The sequence below is a fragment of the Oncorhynchus mykiss genome, chromosome 24 (assembly GCF_057628025.1).
Source record: "Oncorhynchus mykiss isolate SJ-2025 chromosome 24, ASM5762802v1, whole genome shotgun sequence".
Lineage (NCBI taxonomy): Eukaryota > Metazoa > Chordata > Actinopteri > Salmoniformes > Salmonidae > Oncorhynchus > Oncorhynchus mykiss.
Genome location: NC_143045.1, coordinates 10,445,043 through 10,465,000, shown reverse-complemented (window position 1 = coordinate 10,465,000; position 19,958 = coordinate 10,445,043). Strand labels below are relative to the sequence as shown.

Sequence of the window (19,958 nt, the reverse complement as noted above, 5' to 3'; positions counted from 1 at the left end):
TCTCTCTCCCTCTCTCCCTCTCCCTCTCTCTCCCTCTCTCTCCCTCTCTCTCCCTCTCTCCCCCTCTCTCTCTCTCCCTCTCTCCCTCTCTCTCTCTCCCTCTCTCTCTCCCTCTCTATCTCCCTCTCCCTCTCTCTCTCTCTCTGACTCTCTCTCTGACTCTCTCTCTCTTTCTGACTCTCTCTGACACTCTCTCTGACTCTCCCTCTCTCTCTGACTCTCTCTCTCTTTCTGACTCTCTGACTCTCTCCCTGACTCTCTCTCTCTCTCTTTCTGACTCTCTCTCTGACTCTCTCTCTGACTCTCTCTCTCTCTTTCTGACTCTCTGACTCTCTCTCTGACTCTTCCTCTCTCCCTCTCTCTCTCTCTCCCCCTCTCTCTCTCTCTCCTACTCTCTCTCTCCCTCTCTCTCCCTCTCTCTCCCTCTCTCTCTCCCTCTCTCTCTCTCTGACTCTCTCTCTGACTCTCTCTCTCTCTTTCTGACTCTCTCTCTGACTCTCTCTCTCTCTTTCTGACTCGCTCTCTGACTCTCTCTCCCTCTCTCCCTCTCCCTCTCTCTCTCTCTCTCTCTCTCTCTCTCTCTCCCCCCCTCTCTCTCTCTCTCTCTCCCTCTTTCTCTCTCTCACGGTTCACCATGCCTTCTTTCCTTTCCCTCTTCTCTCTGACTCTCTCTCTCTGACTCTCTCTCTCACGGTTCACCATGCCTTCTTTCCTCTCCCTCTTCTCTCTGACTCTCTCTCCCTCTCTCCGTTTCCCATCAGTTTGATGAATGACAGATTATTCCACAAGTAGATGAGATTCTCTCTTTCCCTCTCCTCTCTCTCACGGTTCACCATGCTTTCTTTCCTCTCCTCTTCTCTCTGACTCTCTCTCTCTCTCACGGTTACCCATGCCTTCTTTCCTCTCCCTCTTCTCTCTGACCCTCTCTCTCTCTCTCTCTCTCACGGTTCACCATGCTTTCTTTCCTCTCCCTCTTCTCTCTGATTCTCTCTCTCTCTCTCTCTCCCTCTCCATTTCTTTCTCTCTGCTTTTGTCTTGTGATTTATCCATTGCTTGTTTTTTTTCCTTCAATTTTTTTCAATATTTATTCCCATTGCAGGATTTGAAGCCGATTGTTCAATTGAACTGCAGCATAGAAATTCATGGCTGCCTCTCAATTTTTTTTTTCTTCATGAAGTGACAGAGGCGTGGGGGGGTGGGGGGTGGGGGCTGGTTTTGGGCATTGATGTGACGGGGGATTGAGGAGGGGAGGGAGGGGTGTTTACTTTAGAGGTCGGCCCTCTGGTGTGCACCTGAAAATTGGTTTTGTGAGCAGAAAGAGTCAAGCCAGTTCTCGTTAAGTCCTCTCCCCAAAACAGAATTGAGATTCCGAGTCTGGTTTATCTGGACGGACAGACGGTCGGAGGAGTGAGAGCAGGAGGGGGGGATGGAGGGAGGGGGGGATGGAGGGATGGAGAGGTGTAACATGTAATTGAGCCCTTTGAAGGTCAGCGTCCTTTTGTTCCTGTTTTTCTTTTTTTATATATTTATTTATTTTAAATTCTTTCCCAGTTTCACCTCGCTCACAAAATGGCTTCGCTCACCTTGCTCCGCCACTGTGAGAAGGAATCCTTGTGATCAGCTATAAGGACAAAATTAATTATGTATCAAACCTAAAATGGCGTCCTGGCTGTCTCTGTTCTCTTTCTCTTTTTCTCGCTTTCTCTGTCTGTCTGTGGGGTAGAATACTACATGTGGAATGAGATCTATGGAGTCTGGTGGTTGGTTCTGTTCCAGCCTATTCACATGTGATGAAAGTCCTGCAGTAAGAGAGAGCGAGTGGTCTTTTTAATGAGAGTCTAGTGACAGTGACAGTGGAGGGCCTGTGTCACTGTGTCATTGTAGGGACGGCGAACGTTAAGGCAGCTGCACAGACACTATAGAAGCTCCAGTCTAGAGCGCCCAGTTCAATTGTATGTAGTTGTTGCAATATTTTGTGAGTGGGCAACATATACTATCATCCAAAATGGACAAGTTGAATTATTTTGCCATATTAAATGATTTTATAATGCGCTAATGTGGACAGTTTGTGTTACACAAACTCGCATTTACAATTGAGTGATTTTGACCTCAGATTGTTGATGTTAATATAACAGTTTATGGTCATCAAGATAAAACGAAATATATTTCTTTAAACAGATACTGAACAAATATATAAACACAACATGTAAAGTGTTGGTCCCATGTTTCATGAGCTGAAATAATAAGATCCCATATATTTTCCATTCACACAAAAAGCTTATTTCTCTAAAATGTTGTGAACACATTTGTTAACATCCCTGTTAGTGAGCATTTTTCATTTACCAAGATAATCCATCCACCTGACATGTGTGGCATATCAAGAAGCTGATTAAACAGCATGATAATTACACAGGTGCACCTTGTGCTGGGGACCATACACGGTTACTCTAAAATCTGCAGTTTTATCACAAAACAATGCCACAGATGTCTCAAGTTTTGAGAGAGCGTGCAATTGGCATGCTGACTGCCGGAATGTCCACCATAGGTGTTGCCAGATAATTGATCCGGTCCTTTGCTGTTGTTCTGGAATTGATTTGCACTTTTCGCACCAAAGTACGTTCATCTCTAGGACACAGAACGCGTCTCCTTCCTGAACGGTATGACGGCTGCGTGGTCCCATGGTGTTCATACTTGCGTACTATTGTTTGTACAGATGAACGTTGTACAGATGAACGTGGTACCTTCAGGCGTTTGAATATTGCTCCCAAGGATGAACCAGACTTGTGGAGGTCTACAATTTTCTTCTGAGGTCTTGGCTGATTTCTTTAGATTTTCCCATGTCAAGCAAAGAGGCACTGAGTTTGAAGGTAGGCCTTGAAATACATGCACAGTTAAACCTCCAATTGACTCAAATTATGTCAATTAGCCTATCAGAAGCTTCTAAAGCCATGACATGATTTTCTGGAATTTTCCAAGCTGTTTAAAGGCACAGTCAACTTAGTGTATGTAAACTTCTGACCCACTGGAATTGTGATACAGTGAATTATGAAATAATCTGTCTGTAAACAATTGTTGGAAAAATGACTTGTGTCTTGCACAAAGTCGATGTCCTAACCGACTTGCCAAAACTATAGTTTGTTAACAAGAAATGTGTGGAGTGGTTGAAAAACACGTTTTAATGACTCCAACCTAAGTGTATGTAAACTTCCTACTTCAATTGTATAAAAAACAGGAAGCAGCAACAGTATAATTTTCAACTTATGTTTGAGGAATCTATAATCGTACTTTTAACATTTTTTTTCCGACATTAATCAACTTAATCAGGTAAAAACTACTGAATGAACCCCCAAAACTTGCTCTGATTTATTGATTTTGATGCTATAAGTGAAATACTGAAAAATGAGTTTGTCCTGGCTAGTCATTGTGTCCGTACTGTAGCAGACAGGTACAGGACAGAGTAGCCTATGGAGGAGACTGAGTAGTGATGCAGGCTGAGAGAGGACATGGGTGGTGGGGGCGGGGCAGTACCGTCACGACAACACGCACCCGGAACATACAAAACACACCACCTGAACACACTACATGATCAGCATAGTCAGTCCCAGTTGCTCAGTCCTTTGCTTGCTGTAAACGGGGCTGGGACTTTGTCTACCAGATTGCCCCACCATGGTAAGGAATGCCTCTTATCAGAGCGAAGACCATTCTGGACTTTACCAAGTTACTTCCTCAACCTCAACCATCACCTTTAGCTGTAATTCTGGTCTGGTTTCCTCCTGAACTTTCCACATGCTGGTGCCAGTGCCGGTACAGTAGCTTCCTACATAGCTAGACCAGCTCACGCTGCCTGCCGCCCCGCCACTGCACTGCCTCCTCTACTGCAACAAAGCAGGAAGAGAAAACGGCTGTTGCCTAGCAATCCGGTTGCTATAGTGACAGGCTGGGTTCCCTCCTAAAGAGTATGTTGTTATGTACATTGAGTAGGGAGGGGAAGAGGGGAGGGAGTGAAATTTGGCTTTGGAGGGGTTGAAACGGAGGGGGCAGAGGAGTTCATTAAATGCAACAGAAAGAAGAAAGCGAGAGAGAGAGAGAGTGAAAGAAGGAGAGTGAGAGTAAAGAATTCTCTTTATGATTTATCATATATATTACCCCAGACAGGGAGAAGGCAGGCTGATATTGCACTGCTTCATTTGGTATTCTGTATTAACAGAGGAGAGGCCTGCCGGGTTAGGATTGGATCCTCAGTCATTTGGCTATCTTAGTATAACCCCCCCCCCCATCCTGCTCATGAAAACATGTCTGTCTGTCGGAGCCTAGACACACACACACACAAACAAACAACCTATATCTTACTAGGATATCTTATATGTACTGTACTGTATACCTATGTTGCTGTCTAAGTTCCAGCGTTTCCTCAGTATTGATTGGGCGGGTCAGACAATGGGACCTAACTGCGGCTAAGAGTCTGAGTTTAGGGGCTTTTTAAACAGGATTTTACATTGTAGAATAATAGTGAAGACATCAAAACTATGACCAAAAAAGTGTTAAACAAATCAAAATATATCTTGTATTTGAGATTCTTCAAAGTAGCCACCCTTTGCCTTGATGATAGCTTTGCACACTCTTGGCATTCTCTTAACCAGCTTCACCTGGCATGCTTTTCCAACAGTCTTGAAGGAGTTCCCACATATGCTGAGCACTTGTTGGCTGCTTTTCTTTCACTCTGCGGTCCATCTCATCCCAAACCATCTCAATTGAGTTGAGGTCGGGTGATTGTGGAGGCCAGGTCATCTGATGCAGCACTCTATCACTCTCCTTCTTGGTCAAACAGCCCTTACACAGTCTGGAGGTGTGTTTTGGGTCATTGTCCTGTTGAAAAACAAATGATAGTCCCACTAAGCGCAAACCAGATGGGATGGCGTATCACTGTAGAATGCTGTGGTAGCCATGCTGGTTAAGTGTGCCTTGAATTCTAAATAAATCACTGATAGTGTCACCAGCAAAGCACACCCATATAATCACACCACCTCCTCCATGCTTCACGATGGTAACCACACATGCAGAAAATAGGTCAAATAAAGAAACACCCTTGAATGAGAAGGTGTGTACAAACTTTTGACTGGTACTGTGTATATACAGTATATATATAAATAAATACATTTGTATGTACTGTTTGTGTATTTGCTACAGACAGAGTGAGCCTCTTATGCTGCCATTTTATTCAAAATGAAAAAAATTGAACCTTTACTTAACCTGGCAAGTCAGTTAAGAACAAATTCTTATTTACAATGACAGCCTAGGAATGGTGGGTTAACTGCCTTGTTCAGGGGCAGAACGACAGATTTGTACCTTGTACCAGGGATCCGATCTTGCAACCTTTCGGTTACTTGTCCAACGCTCTAACCACTAGGCTACCTGCCGCCCCGTAGTGTGTGCAGGTCAGTGTGATTACAGTGCAGCCAAAGATCAAGTTTTATTATGCACCAAAATCTCCACCGTCCTCTCGCTTTACAATGTCATTCTGTTTCAGACCCACAATGCACTGGGACTTACGCAACCTACTGACTGGACAGGGAAGAGAAACGAGCATGTTATTGCATTGCGTCTTGCTGGTGTGTTTGTGTGTGCGTGCATGTGTGTTTAATAGCGAGGAAGAGATAGGGAATGGGAAAAGGAGGTGGAGACAGATGGTGTAGGTATTTGTGTGACAATAGACGATTGCAGGGGGGAAAAAAATCTAATTTCCTCTGTGAAAGAGAGAAGCACAGACAGGATGAGAAAGAGGAAACGTTCCTCATGAGATATCTCATCTGTGACTGACACTCTTCGTCTGACTGACTCGGTCTCTCTCCCTGCATAATACTGGATCCATTGTCTCTCTCTGTGTGTGTGTGTGTGTGTGTGTGTGTGTGTGTGTGTGTGTGTGTGTGTGTGTGTGTGTGTGTGTGTGTGTGTGTGTGTGTGTGTGTGTGTTAGCGCCACAGTTATGGATGAAGATCATCATGAATATAAAGGAATCGTCATAACCTTTTCTTTCTTTTTAACTGCTTGCTGAAGACTGGACGGCCATTTCTGCTGTAACATGGACTCCAACATGATGAAACTTTGTTGCTCCTTGCTGAAATAAGCGAGGTGTTGTATCAAACAAGTCTTCGGTTGCCTAGGCAACGCCCTCCCAGCTCAAGCTTATATCATCAAATTCATGAAAACGTAACCATTACACTACCGTTCAAAAGTTTGGGGTCACTTAGAAATGTCCTTGTTTTTGAAAGGAAAGCACATTTTTTTGTCCATTTAAAACAACATCAAATTGATCAGAAATACAGTGTAGACATTGTTAATGTTGTAAATGACTATTGGAGCTGGAAACGGCTGATTTATGGAATATCTACATAGGCGTACAGAGGCCCATTATCAGCCACCATCACTCCTGTGTTCCAATGGCACGTTGTGTTAGCTAATCCAAGTATATCATTTTAAAAGGCTAATTGATCATTAGAAAACCCTTTTGCAATTGTTAGCACAGCTGAACACTGTTGTCCTGATTTAAAGAAGCAATAAAACTGTTTTTGTTCTGAGAAATGAAGGCTATTCCATGTGAGAAATTGCCAAGAAACTGAAGATCTTGTACAACGCTGTGTATTACTCCCTTCTCAGAACAGCGCAAATTAAGTGTCCGCAAAACACCAGTCTCAGCGTCTACAGTGAAGAGGCGACTCCGGGATGAGTTCCTCTGTCCAGTGTCTGTGTTCTTTTGCCCATTTTAATATTTTATTTTTATTGGCCAGTCTGAGATATGGCTTTTTCTTTGCAACTCTGCCTAGAAGGCCAGCATCCCGGAGTCGCCGCTTCACTGTGGACGTTGAGACTGGTGTTTTGAGGGTACTATTTAATGAAGCTGCCAGTTGAGGACTTGTGAGGCGTTTGTTTTTCAAACTAGACACTCTAATGTAATTGCCATCTTATTCAGTTGTGCACCGGGGCCTCCCACCCCTCTTTCTGTTCTGGTTAGGGCCAGTTTGCACTGTTCTGTGAAGGGAGTATCTGGGAGATCTTCAATTTCTTGGCAATTCCCCGCATGGAATGGTCTTCATTTCTCAGAACAAGAATAGACTGACGAGTTTCAGAAGAAAGTTATTTGTTTCTGGCCATTTTGAGCCTGTAATCGAACCCACAAAAGCTGATGCTCCAGATACTCAACTGGTCTATAGAAGGACAGTTTTATTGCTTCTTTAATCAGGACAACAGTGTTCAGCTGTGCTAACAAAATAGTTTTCTAATGATCAATTAGCCTTTTAAAATGATAGACTTGGATTAGCTAACACAACGTGCTATCGAAACACAGGAGTGATGGTTGCTGATAATGGGCCTCTGTACACCTATGTAGATATTCCATAAAAAATCAGCCGTTTCCAGCTACAATAGTCATTTACAACATTAACAATGTCTACACTGTATTTCTGATCAATTTGATGTTATTTTAATGAACAGAAAATGTGCTTTCCTTTCAAAAACAAGGACATTTCTAAGTGACCCCAAACTTTTGAACGGTAGTGTACATGTACAATTATATTCATACTCGTGTATTAATTTACTTCTACCTGATGCCTTTCATGAAGGTTTTTGATTGCGTTATTATTATTATTTTCTCATAATCGAAAACCTTAATCGATGAATACATGCCTTAAATGACCCCGTTTGCATGAATTTGATGATATAAGCTTGACGCCCATTCAAAAACAGTACAGGGCTTTCATATGGTGTAGCAGAGGAGAGGAGAAAATGTGTGGAAAACAAAAACACTATAACTGTCATCCAAAATTCCATGACCGTCACAGCCCTAGTGTGTGTACGCATTGGATGAGAGCTGATACTGAAGGATGGATTGGGGGCAGAGGGACTCCCATTCGTCACGTTAAAGAGAGAGGGTGGGGGTTGGGAGTGGAACAAGCCTTTAAAAGTTATTATGCAAAGACATGCTGGCTATAAATCTTGTGTGTTTGTGCGTGCGTTTGTCTCGGTGGGCTTGTGCGTGTATTGTCTGTGAATGTGAGTGTATGTATACGTTATATTAGTGTGTATCTGTATGTGTGTCCTGGTGTGGTGCTCCCCTCATTAACCAGCCTGGCGACAGGAGTGCAGAGTGTGTGTTTTCAACCGGATGCTTTGACACAAGAGCAGCCACGTCTTCACTTCCCCTCTCCTCTTCGTGCTCTGCCCTTCCTCTCTCCTCTTCCTCTCCTATCTTCCTCCTCATCTTCCTCTCTTCCTCCTCATCTTCCTCTCCTCTTTCTCCCCATCTTCCTCTCTCCTCTTCCTCCTCCTCTTCCTCGTCCTCTCCCCTCTTCCTCATCATATTTCTCTCTCCTCTTCCTCCTCATCTTCCTCTCCATCCTCCTCATCTTCCTCTCTCCTCTTCCTCCTCATCTTCCTCTCCCCACTTCCTCTCCCCTCTTCCTCTTCCTGTCCCCTCTTCCTCTCCTCCTCCTCCTCTCTCCTCTTCTGTTCTATTTGCTCCCCTGCCATGCTGGAATGTGTTTTGTGTTGTGGGGACGGCAGTGTGTAGGTGAGACTAGGAGCTGATCTGTGTCCCAGGATCATCACTGGTTAACCCTAGACTAGTAGGATTGCTTTAGTAAAACCCTGTTTTATTGTCAGGTGCAAAACCACACTAACTAAGCTAAGCTATCTAATAGTTGGGCCTGTGGATGAGTTTCAGCTCAATGTGCTGTATGTTTGGACCTGTGTGAATAGGTTTATGTTCATTGTGCTGTATGTTTGGACCTGTGTGAATAGGGTTATGTTCATTGTGCTGTATGTTTGGACCTGTGTGAATAGGTTTATGTTCATTGTATGTTCAGAAAACAGAGTGAAGAGACATGGGTGAGAGAGCAAAAGAAGGAATGAAAGTGTGGAGGAGAGTGAGAAACAGAGAAAGTGAGAGCAGGCAACAGGTGCTTGTGGGTATTCCTGCGGAAGTGCTAATTCGATAAGGCTGTGGCCACTTTATCGACCAGCCAGTGCGGTATGGCTCTTAGGCTAGAGATTGTGCTAGAATGAGATTGTGAAAACTCCAGGAGCAGGCTGTATTGAGAATGAGGGAGTGAGAAAGGGAGAGTGAGTTGGAGAGAAAAAGGAGAGCGCGGAGAGAGAGAGAGAGAGGGCTGGAGAGAGACCGGGAGAGTGAGAGATTGGAAAAGAGGAAGAGAGAGGGGATAGAGAGCGTGAGAGAGGCAGAGGGGAGAGGAAGAGAGGTAGAGAAGCTTATACTTAGAGAGAGAGATAGGTAGGCGAAGAGAGGACAGAGATAGGGGGAGAGAAAGCGAGAGAAGGGAACGGAAGGGAAGGGGGAGATATGAGGGGGGTGTTTGAGGATTCATCTCTCTCCCCTAATTCCCAGTGGGTTCCCGAGACACACTTAAAAGCTGTGAAGTGTGCTGTTCTGCCTGTATTCTCCCAGTAATTGGAGGGGTGTTACAGGAAAGGTGGAGCTGGAGTTGAGATGGAGGGAGGGAGGTGTGTATCACCCTTGACAACCTCAGGAACGTGCTACCGCTCTCGCACATGTTCTTTGTCTGTCTGTCTGTCTGTCTGTCTGTCTGTCTGTCTGTCTGTCTGTCTGGTTTGGTCTGTATGTCTGGTTTGGTCTGTATGTCTGGTTTGGTCTGTATGTCTGGTTTGGTCTGTATGTCTCTGTCTCTCTGTCTGGTTTGGTCTGTATGTCTCTGTCTCTCTGTCTGGTTTGGTCTGTATGTCTCTGTCTGGTTTGGTCTGTATGTCTCTGTCTTTCTGTCTGGTTTGGTCTGTATGTCTATGTCTGGTTTGGTCTGTATGTCTCTGTCTCTCTGTCTGGTTTGGTCTATATGTCTCTGTCTCTCTGTCTGGTTTGGTCTGTATGTCTCTGTCTCTCTGTCTGGTTTGGTCTGTATGTCTCTGTCTGGTTTGGTCTGTATGTCTCTGTCTCTCTGTCTGGTTTGGTCTGTATGTCTCTGTCTCTCTGTCTGGTTTGGTCTGTATGTTTCTGTCTCTCTGTCTGGTTTGGTCTGTATGTCTCTGTCTCTCTGTCTGGTTTGGTCTGTATGTCTCTGTCTCTCTGTCTGGTTTGGTCTGTATGTCTCTGTCTCTCTGTCTGGTTTGGTCTATATGTCTCTGTCTCTCTGTCTGGTTTGGTCTGTATGTCTCTGTCTCTCTGTCTGGTTTGGTCTGTATGTCTCTGTCGCTCTGTCTGGTTTGGTCTGTATGTCTCTGTCTCTCTGTCTGGTTTGGTCTGTATGTTTCTGTCTCTCTGTCTAGTTTGGTCTGTATGTCTCTATCTGGTTTAGTCTGTATGTCTCTGTCTCTCTGTCTGGTTTGGTCTGTATGTCTCTGTCGCTCTGTCTGGTTTGGTCTGTATGTTTCTGTCTCTGTCTCTCTGTCTGGTTTGGTCTGTATGTCTCTGTCTCTCTGTCTGGTTTGGTCTGTATGTCTCTGTCTGGTTTGGTCTGTATGTCTCTGTCTCTCTGTCTGGTTTGGTCTGTATGTCTCTGTCTCTCTGTCTGGTTTGGTCTGTATGTCTCTGTCTCTCTGTCTGGTTTGGTCTGTATGTCTCTGTCTCTCTGTCTGGTTTGGTCTGTATGTCTCTGTCTCGCTCTCCCTCCCACCCTCGCTTTCATCCGTCTCCCTCCCCTCTCTCGCTCTCTTTTTCAATCCCTCTCTCTCTTTCTCTGTCCGTCTCAAGGATGTACTACCTCAGGTTAGCATCTCAGACTTTAAGCAAGGCCTCAGGCATTTAATCATCGATGGGCTTTCCTTTCTGAGCAGGCAGGCCAGCGGGCAGCCTGCTCACTCACAGATGTGTCAGGGCCTGCTGATTCACTCTCAAGGGTCCTCACAGCCTCACGGTCCGCAGAGCCCGAGAGCAGCCCTGTTTGTAGTGTGTGCCGTTTGGCATATACTTTTATGTAACTGTGTGTGTGTATATACAGTTTTGCCCATCAGGGACTGTGGTAAAGCAGAGTCAGCGGTAGTCTGTTGAAATAAAAGACAGAGAGAGCCAAAGGCTTTTTCTTTTTTCTTCAACTCAAAGTGACATATTTAATGAATGAACCTACATGCATAAAATATGTACATATTGTATGTAGACCATACATACCTCTGTGCCCAAGTGTTGTAGACGAACGTGGGGATAGTGGTATGTTTGCCACAGTCCCCTGATTGTACGTAATGTTCCACTCCACTGTACATTACTGCTCATCATTATACAATTCAGTACAGAGCTGGCTGCTGCGCTGGTACCATGGACAGCTCCTCTCTTCTTTTGTGCCCCCCCCCCCTCCCATCCTGATCAGAGTTTTTTTTTTTTTTTTTCCACTAGGGATTACAGACCAGCCCTCTGGAGTAGAAAACTCAATCTCCCCTCCACCCCTCCCCCAGCCACAATCCACCCTGGGCTGGATTAATGAGGGTCCTGGCTCTCCAAATCACACACCACACAGCCGCTGATTACTCCACCATGAACACTGCTGTGTGTGCGTGTGGGTTTATGTATTCGAGATGAATTCCTGTGTGTGTTGTCTAGTATACTGTATGTCGGTTTGTCTTCATCTGTCTTACGTGCGCCACTGGTGAGTCATTGTGACGTTCCTGTCCATTGCATTACATCTTAATACAGGAAAAAAGGACATATACAAATAGACTGTCCTGGTTACGTGATCGGATCTATTAAAGGTATTATGCAATCGACTGCAGTCAGTGAGACTGAGAGGATGCATGCAGGGAGACTTTCCTCTCCTTTAATGGTTATTCTAAAATGGCTTCCCACCGCGCACCTGCCGCTTGACGCACAGCAGGTCTGTACCAGCCCCCCCCCCCCCCCCCCCCCCCACCACTCCTTTGACAATATTAAACAGACCCCTGGGCCTCCCAATGGATTTTCCTCCCCGTCTTCCTCCTCCCATCCCTAGCTGAGCACGAGCTGGCGAGTCCCAGGCTTCAGCGGGCCTGTTCCTTGCTTTACCAAAACCAACATATGGAGTAGGGAGAGTCTTATCCAGCTGGGATGCTCTGCAGTCTGGCTGGCTGGAAGTCTCATATTCGCCATCTCACTCAATGTTTCCTGTCTCTGCCTCTTTCCCTCATTATTGCTTTCTCTCTCTCTCTCTCTCTATCTTCCTCTTTCCCTCTCCAAACCAGCGATGTTCCTCCTACATCAGTCTAGTTCTAAGCCTGTTGAGTCCTCAGCTCTACACCAGCTTCAGTAGCAGGTCATCAGTAACCACAGACCACAGCCATAGACTCAGTGCTCTGGGTCTGTGCTCAATGGAGCTTCATACAATTGCTGGATCCCAAAAAACAGAGCATAGAATATAAGAGTAATATGCAGCTTTTCTGTAGGAGAGCGTTTGTTAGGGAAAGAGCTCTATCGTATGTAACCTTTCCACCTGTGTGATTGCAGCTAAGAAAGCTGCAGATGGGTCGGTCATCCCTAACGGCTACTGTGACTTCTGCCTGGGCGGCTCCAAGAAGACCGGCTGTCCCGAGGACCTCATCTCCTGTGCCGACTGTGGACGCTCAGGTACGGACAGACAGACACTCCTATGGACACCGGTTTTAGTTGGTTTTAAATGTGTCATTGTGTGTGTGTGTGTGTGTGTCGTTCTCTGTGTCCCCAGGCCACCCGTCCTGCCTGCAGTTCACAGTCAACATGACGGCAGCAGTACGGACCTACCGCTGGCAGTGTATCGAGTGCAAGTCCTGCAGCTTGTGTGGCACCTCCGAGAATGACGTGAGTGCCACACGCATGCGCACAAGCATGCATGCGCAAACACACCCCTTCATACTCCCAAAACATCATGCAACATGCAACAATTTCCAAGACTTTACTGAGTTACAGTTCGTATGAGGAAATCAGTCAATTGAAATAAATTCATTAGGCCCTAATCTATGGATTTCATATGACTGGCAATAAAGATATGCATCTGTTGGTCACAGATACCATAAAAAAGGTATCTGGATCAGAAAATCACCATTTGTCTCATGCAGCGTGACACATCTCCTTCGCATAGAGTTGATCAGGCTGTTGATTGTGGCCTGTGGAATGTTGTCCCACTCCTCTTCAATGGCTGTGTGAAGTTTCTGGATGTTGGTGGAACTGGAACACGCTGTTGTACACAACGCTCCAGAGCATCCCAAACATGCTTGTTGGGTGACAAGTCTGGTGAGTATGCAGGCCATGGAAGAACTGGGACATTTTCCAGGAATTGTGTCCAGATCCTTGCGACATGGTGCCGTGCATTATCATGCTGAAACATGAGGTGATGGCGGCGGATGAGTGGCACAAAAATGGGCCTCGGGATCTTGTCACGGTAACTCTGTGCATTCAAATTGCCATCGATAAAATGCAATTCTGTTTGTAGCTTATGCCTGCCCATACCATAACCCCACCGCCGCCATGGGGCACTCTGTTCACAACGTTGACATCAGCAAACCGCTCACCAACACGGCGCCGTACACGTGGTCCGCGAATGTGAGGCCGGCTGGATGTACTGCCCAAAAAAACTACGTTGGAGGCGGCTTATTGTAGAAATGAAAATGTTATTCTCCGGCAACAGCTCTGGTCAACATTCCTACATTCAACATGCCAATTGCTGTGGCATTGTGTTGGGACCAAACGGCACATTTTAGAGCGGCGTTTTTGATTGTCCCCGGCACAAGGTGCACCTGTGTAATGATCATGCTGTTTAATCAGCTTCTTGATATGCCACACCTGTCAGGTGGATGGATTATCTTGGCAAAGGAGAAATGCTCACTGACAGGGATGTAAACAAATGTGTTCACAGAATTTGAAGAAATAAGCTTTTTGTGCTTATGGAACATTTCTGGGATCTTTTATTTCAGCTCATGAAACATGGGACCAACACTTTATATTTTTGTTTAGTGTATATCCCACTCTCCATTTACCCCAACACATACCTCGCCTGGACTCTCCTCCTCCAGTAGGAGTAACACCCAATGGCACCTGTTTTTACAACAGGGAATTCAATATTGGGGACAGATCAAACGGGTAAAGGGAAGGTTACTACCACACTGAAATAAAATGGGCGCAAACACGCAGCAAATCCGGGCCTATGTGTGGTAGGTGTAGTGTGTTAATCTGGTTAAACATTACAGATACATATTTGCTCCTATATCTGATTGATAATGACATAACATTATTTGTGTTTGTGTGTTCCCTTGTTCCAGGATCAGTTACTATTCTGTGATGACTGTGACAGAGGCTACCATATGTATTGCCTGAGCCCCCCTATGGCGGAGCCCCCAGAGGGTAGGTACACTACAGGATATGTGGAGGATATAGGCCTAGTGTAGTCCTATAGAATACTGTATAGGATACCTAGGCTGGCATATTGTCGGTAATTGATGACCATGCAATGGCTGGGTTCATAATGTCACTTATACAGTTGGTGAATTATAAGGTGAAAGTGCATGTGCTGAATGCGTGTGTCATCAGCATGTCCACTTGACATGGCTAAGAGATTGCAAATCTCCCACGCTGTTTGACCACAGTACGTGGGGTTGCACTCGCAACAGTCAGCCAGTGTTCAATTTACAGTGTTCATTTATTCTGCTAGGATTAACCCTTGGGCTTTCCAGTAACCAGTGAACTTGTGAACTGTTGATCTTCCAGGGAGCTGGAGTTGCCATCTGTGTCTGCGGCAGCTTAAAGAGAAGGCCTCGGCCTACATCACCCTGACCTAATCTACCACGCTACACCCCCCCCCCCCCCCCCCCCAAACATGGCAAACGGACCTACTACAATATGAGAAGACTCCCCCAAGCCCCTGCAGTTTTTCCTCCTTTTTGAAACAACAACAGACGTCCGTCCATTTCTCCTGTCGTCAGGTCTCCCAGCCCCAGCTGTTTTAACGTCAATGGAAGCATGTACTTCCCAGGGTGCACCATGCTCCATCCAGGTCTGTCCCTGTCTGTCCCTGCTGAGTCCCAGCCACCTGCCGCTGGAGTCCCCTCCACCTCGGGCCCAGGATGAACCACCTTTTACCCCAGCAGCATCAGGGAGAGCATCTGATCATCAATAGTCTAACTGGCCCTTCACCTTCTGTCTCCGAAGAGCCGTTTATCAACAGCCCACAAGGGCACTTTCTCTCCTGTGAAGGGTCCTTAGAGGAGCCCTAATGAGCATCAGCTGCCACTGTGGCCCTATACTACCATAGCTCGGCTGTGGCCCTGGCAGTGGAGTACACACGGAGAGGGAGAGGCAGGCCGTAGTGACGCCTAGACTCCTCGTTAGGTTTAAACAGCTGCAGCCCCGCCCCCTTCCTCCCACATGGCGCCTCCACTCACTCTACTTCAGCCTTTGACAGTGAAGTACTCTGGGATTGATACCATCGCCCGGAGCTATTGTGGCTTGATGACATTTGCAGAGGAGAGGGAGTGGAGAGGTTGTCACTCTGCCATCAGCCACTTAGATCAAATTGTGTGTCCAAAAAAAGAATGAATTAGAGCAAATGTTTTCCCCAACTATGTACTTCTTGTTACCTTCATTTCCTTAAAAAAAAACAGAAAAAGCCAACATGAGACTGCTATGACTTTGGTGGAGCTTGGTGTATTTTGGCTGTGTGTGTAGCAAGAATGTAGGTATGTTTTAAGTGTGGACAATGCAGATTTTAATGTCTGGCCTTGTCAAAAATACAGGGCCCAAATTTCTTTTTTTTTTAAAACTTTATTTGCATGGTGTTAACATTATAGTTTTTAAAGATATTTTAAGGATAAAATGTATTTAAGAAAGCACACTTAATTCGCAATAATGTGTTTGTTGACCCATTTGGGTAAAGTTGAGTGTGTGTGTGTGTCCATCTGTATGTGTGTGTGTGTGTGTGTGTGTGTGTGAGGGTAAATGTGCCCTCCTAAAACTGTGTGGAAGTGAGAGCCAACCGTAGCCAACCAGGTGCTAGGCAGGACCTATGGCAGGGTCGGGGAGCAGGAAGGGGAGGGGCTTCTGATTCCTAGAAACACCACCATGACTTACTGTATTATGTTTTCTGTTGGACCAAACGAATTCAAGCCAGCTTGCGCCGTTTCTCTCTTCCGAGCCCTTGTTTTTTCTCGAAGGATAACTCATTTTTGTGAAAAGTCATCAAAACTAGTAGAATGAGCGCTTTACTATCTGCAAGACTGCTTTGCGTGCTAGGACCTTGTAATATAATGTGCTTTCAAAGAGTAAGCTAAAAGCAGAGGACTTCTACTAACTGGGACGCCAGCATGTGTTTGTGAGCTTGTACTGAGACAAGTCTTTTTTTCAACCCAAAGTCCCCTCCCCCAGTGGCCTATCTGACTGGACTATTGCATCACGCTGCAACTTTGATTGGTCCAATGATTCCTCTTCCTAGAGCTTTAAGTTGGGAGGCATTTTGCTGTAAATAGATTGTCACTCTCTCCATCTATCAAAAAGACTAATTGCAATTTCATAATTCACCGTCTCTCAGTGCACATCGAAATATGAACTCAAAAATACTATTTCTGTCTATTTTAATGCACTTAAAAGTGGTTATCATATTTGCCTCCATATTTGTAATGTCTCTACTCCTCAAATGTATGTGTTTATATTCTACTATGGTATGATCCAGCACACACAGCCATGTTGGGGAAAAGGTCACTACTTGCGCTACCCAAAATGTATGTACCATCATTTTAGCCATGTGATACCAGAAATGATCTTGATTTCATATTTTGATATTTACTTTATTTATTTTTCCTTCGAATAACTAGGGATGTTTTTACCTCTTCTCTCTCAGAATTGTTCTCTTATTTGTTTTTGTTGGTGTTTTTGTACTTCAAACATTTTGCACAGTGTGTTTGTTTGGCATGTGTGTGTACGTGTGTGTGTGTCTATGTGTGTGACAGAGAGAGAGAGAGGGGGTGGGGGAGTGGTGGGGAGACACACAGGCAGACTTAAAGGCGTTGTCTGTCAGTGGTTCTGTTCCAAATTACACCCTTTCCTCTTTGTAGTGCACTATTTTGAACAGTGGCCAAAGGGCTCTGGTAGAAAAATAGTGCACCACATAGGGAATAGGGTCCCATTTGGGGTGCACACATTCTCTTTAATCTAATAATGAGGTCATAGAAAAACAAACAGTCAGTCGATGGTTATTATTTTTCAAACTTCCTCTCCATGACACAAGCTGCATGCCGATACATCCAAGACTACAGTTAACACTAGTGTACTGTGTTAGAATGGGTACTGCTGAGGCCTCAGTCCTTGCTACTGTAGTTGGCCCTGAGTGACAGTAGCCTGATCCCAGATCTGTTTGTGCTGTCACATGACAATGACCCTTAGAGTTGGTAAGACAGCACACAGATCTAGGATCGGCCAGAGAGACAGAATGTCATTCTACCGACTGTAGTGTCAGTAGAATGTGTCATGATAGATTGTCTTTTGAGGAGTCTGTCCATTAAAAGGACAATGTGAAAACCTTCACAACATTACGGTTTCATCCTTTTATTTAAGTTTCCCACCAATATCCAATCAGAGTTGTGTTCAGAGCCGGTACTGAGGTAATAGCCAGGGGATGACGTGATTCTGAGTGGGTGAGGTGAACTGATCTCACTGATAATAAGCCTTTACTTCTGAATTTATTCCTGGCACTTAAGAGGATGTGGTGGAGTCAAACTACTTTGATTGTACTCTCTGAGAGGATGCAGTTGCAGAAAGAGGGGTGACTCTAGCTCAGATATGACCTTTGGACCCCCCCCCCCCCAGAGACTGAGCTGAAAGATAGATCACTGGGTGACCCCCTATCCTGTTCCGTCTCAGCATCCTTCACTCCCTCCCCATCTTTAGACTGGGGGTGGGATTAGAAAGGAAAGATTGTTGGCCAGTCCTCAAAAGAAGCAGGATTTTGGCCCTCTTGTAAATTATCGTGCTGTGATCTTGCTTGCACTTTTTATTACCAAAATAAGAAATTCCTGTGTGAGTGTGTGCACATTTTCCTTTCTTGTAACTGTCTGTTGGAAAAAAAGAAACATTGGATAAAATGAATTTGTTAGTATTTACCCTGATGGAGATCAAATCTTCCTGGACACGTGGGTTGTTTTTTCCTTCTCTACCTGGGAACACTTTGACATATTGACTACAACTGCATAGCTGTCATTCATTCACTGTAAATTCATCTGTCTTTCTCCAGGCACCCAATTTTTCCACATTTTTCTCTCCTGACTTCTTTTTTCATTTACAAACAATCATAAATAAAAGTTGTAACTCCTGAAAAACGTCTGCTGTGGTGTGTGTCTGTGTGGAGCCTCTGAACACCCACCAATCCAGCAATGTTTGTGTATTTCTGAGGAAAATGAGAGAAGCTGAAAATTCATCCCATTATGTGTTAAGTGTCATAAATATGTTATTTACAATAGATGGTTTGGAGCTTAGATCCATAAACCCACGTGTGCACTTTTCTCCCCAAAATATAATGATCTACCAAAGTATGATTGCATTACTTGAACCTCTTACAGCTTGAAAGTAAACAGGTTCTCTTTGAGCTACAATGTTGATATATTGGAGAATCTATCATACTGTAGTCCTGGAGACCTGGCAAGTGAAACAAATCCTGAATTCCATTCTTCACCTTCCAGAAGCCAAATACATTTAAAAAACACACAAGAAAAAGAGGGCCACCAGAATCTTCACTAGTGCGCACACTTTTCCTTGGGGGAAATGTGTAGATAAAAATACATATATTCTTGGATACTGATTCTTCCATCCGTTCCTTGGCAAAATTCCCACTTCCACCTTATCCCAAATTCTGTAAATCCCTCCAACCATCCAACAGACTACCACTAGCCTATTCCCCTCTCTTCCTACCCACGTTATTCTGACCCCTTGTCTCCCTCTTCCATCTCTAAGGATGTCTGTGAAGCTTTTGTGTGTGTGTGTGTGTGTTTATAGTACTGTATGCATGTTTTGTGTTTGTGTGTATCTGTATGTGAAAGGGGGTGGGGGGTGGGGGGGGGGGTTGAGACTCCCAGCCAATTACCACATCTACCAGACAGGCTCAGACTGCCTCTGTGCCAGCCAATCAGAGAAGAGCTGCGCATAGCTGGGCCCAGGGTGGTTGCCATGGTAACTCTGGGGCTGTTTGCATGGTGGATGATGGAACAGTGATGGATTACAGTAATGGGGTGTGGGGAGGGAGGGAGGGAGGGCTCATACATAAATATATTGGAAATGTATGAATATATCTTAAATGAATTGACGTTAGGAAAGAAGAGGGAAATGAAGGGGGTGCAATGGGGTATTGGGGGTGCCTAAAATGTAGGCTACCTATTTTATTCTGTCTGTCTGGTCTAAGGCTGATAAGGCTTAAAGAATAGTCTGGAATGCCGTCTCACCTTTTGTCTCCTCAAGTCATTGGGACATTAGGAACTTAGACAGTGCTCTGAATGATTTACTCAGTCCAGCTATGGCCCACTGTAGGTTCAGCAGTAACCTAGCAGACAGGTAGATAGATGGGAATTTGTGGAAAGGGCTCAAGATTTGGAACCCTCAAGCAGCTCCGTTGGTAGAGCATGGCGCTTGCAGCCCCAGGGTTGTGGGTTTGATTCCCACGGGGGACCAGTATGAAAAAAGTATTAAAATGTATGCAGTCACTACTGTAAGTTGCTCTGGATAAGAGCATCTGCTAAATGACTAAAATGTAAAAAACTAAGCACAGTTATGGTAGAGTCAGTGGCCAGTACTGTCCTACACACACATTTTACTCTACAGTATACAACAATGGCTTGCAACTTACTAGGATAGCAGTACTTCTCAACAAAACATTGGCGTCCACACAGACAACTACTAGAGTAATAACCTGTCTGATCCATAAGCATTATTTATCCATAATCCTTGTGATTAGTGACAACAGGCAATTAAAAAGGAATGGGACAATCAATTGAGTGACCAGGATCAATGTCAATGTAGGCACGTG

General features: G+C 45.0%; 1 protein-coding gene across 1 annotated transcript in view; it reads left to right on the top strand.

Annotated features, from left to right (window-relative positions):
* The window catches only part of dpf1 (double PHD fingers 1), a 60,184-nt gene extending 41,923 nt beyond the window's left edge, over window positions 1-18,261 (top strand). Inside the window, exons 9-12 of the mRNA XM_036961761.2 lie at window positions 12,431-12,550; window positions 12,648-12,760; window positions 14,218-14,299; window positions 14,663-18,261. Coding sequence (XP_036817656.2) covers window positions 12,431-12,550; window positions 12,648-12,760; window positions 14,218-14,299; window positions 14,663-14,733 — 386 coding nt within the window. The 3' untranslated portion in view covers window positions 14,734-18,261. The remainder of the gene's footprint in view (window positions 1-12,430; window positions 12,551-12,647; window positions 12,761-14,217; window positions 14,300-14,662) is intronic.
* The last annotated feature ends 1,697 nt before the right edge of the window (window positions 18,262-19,958 follow it).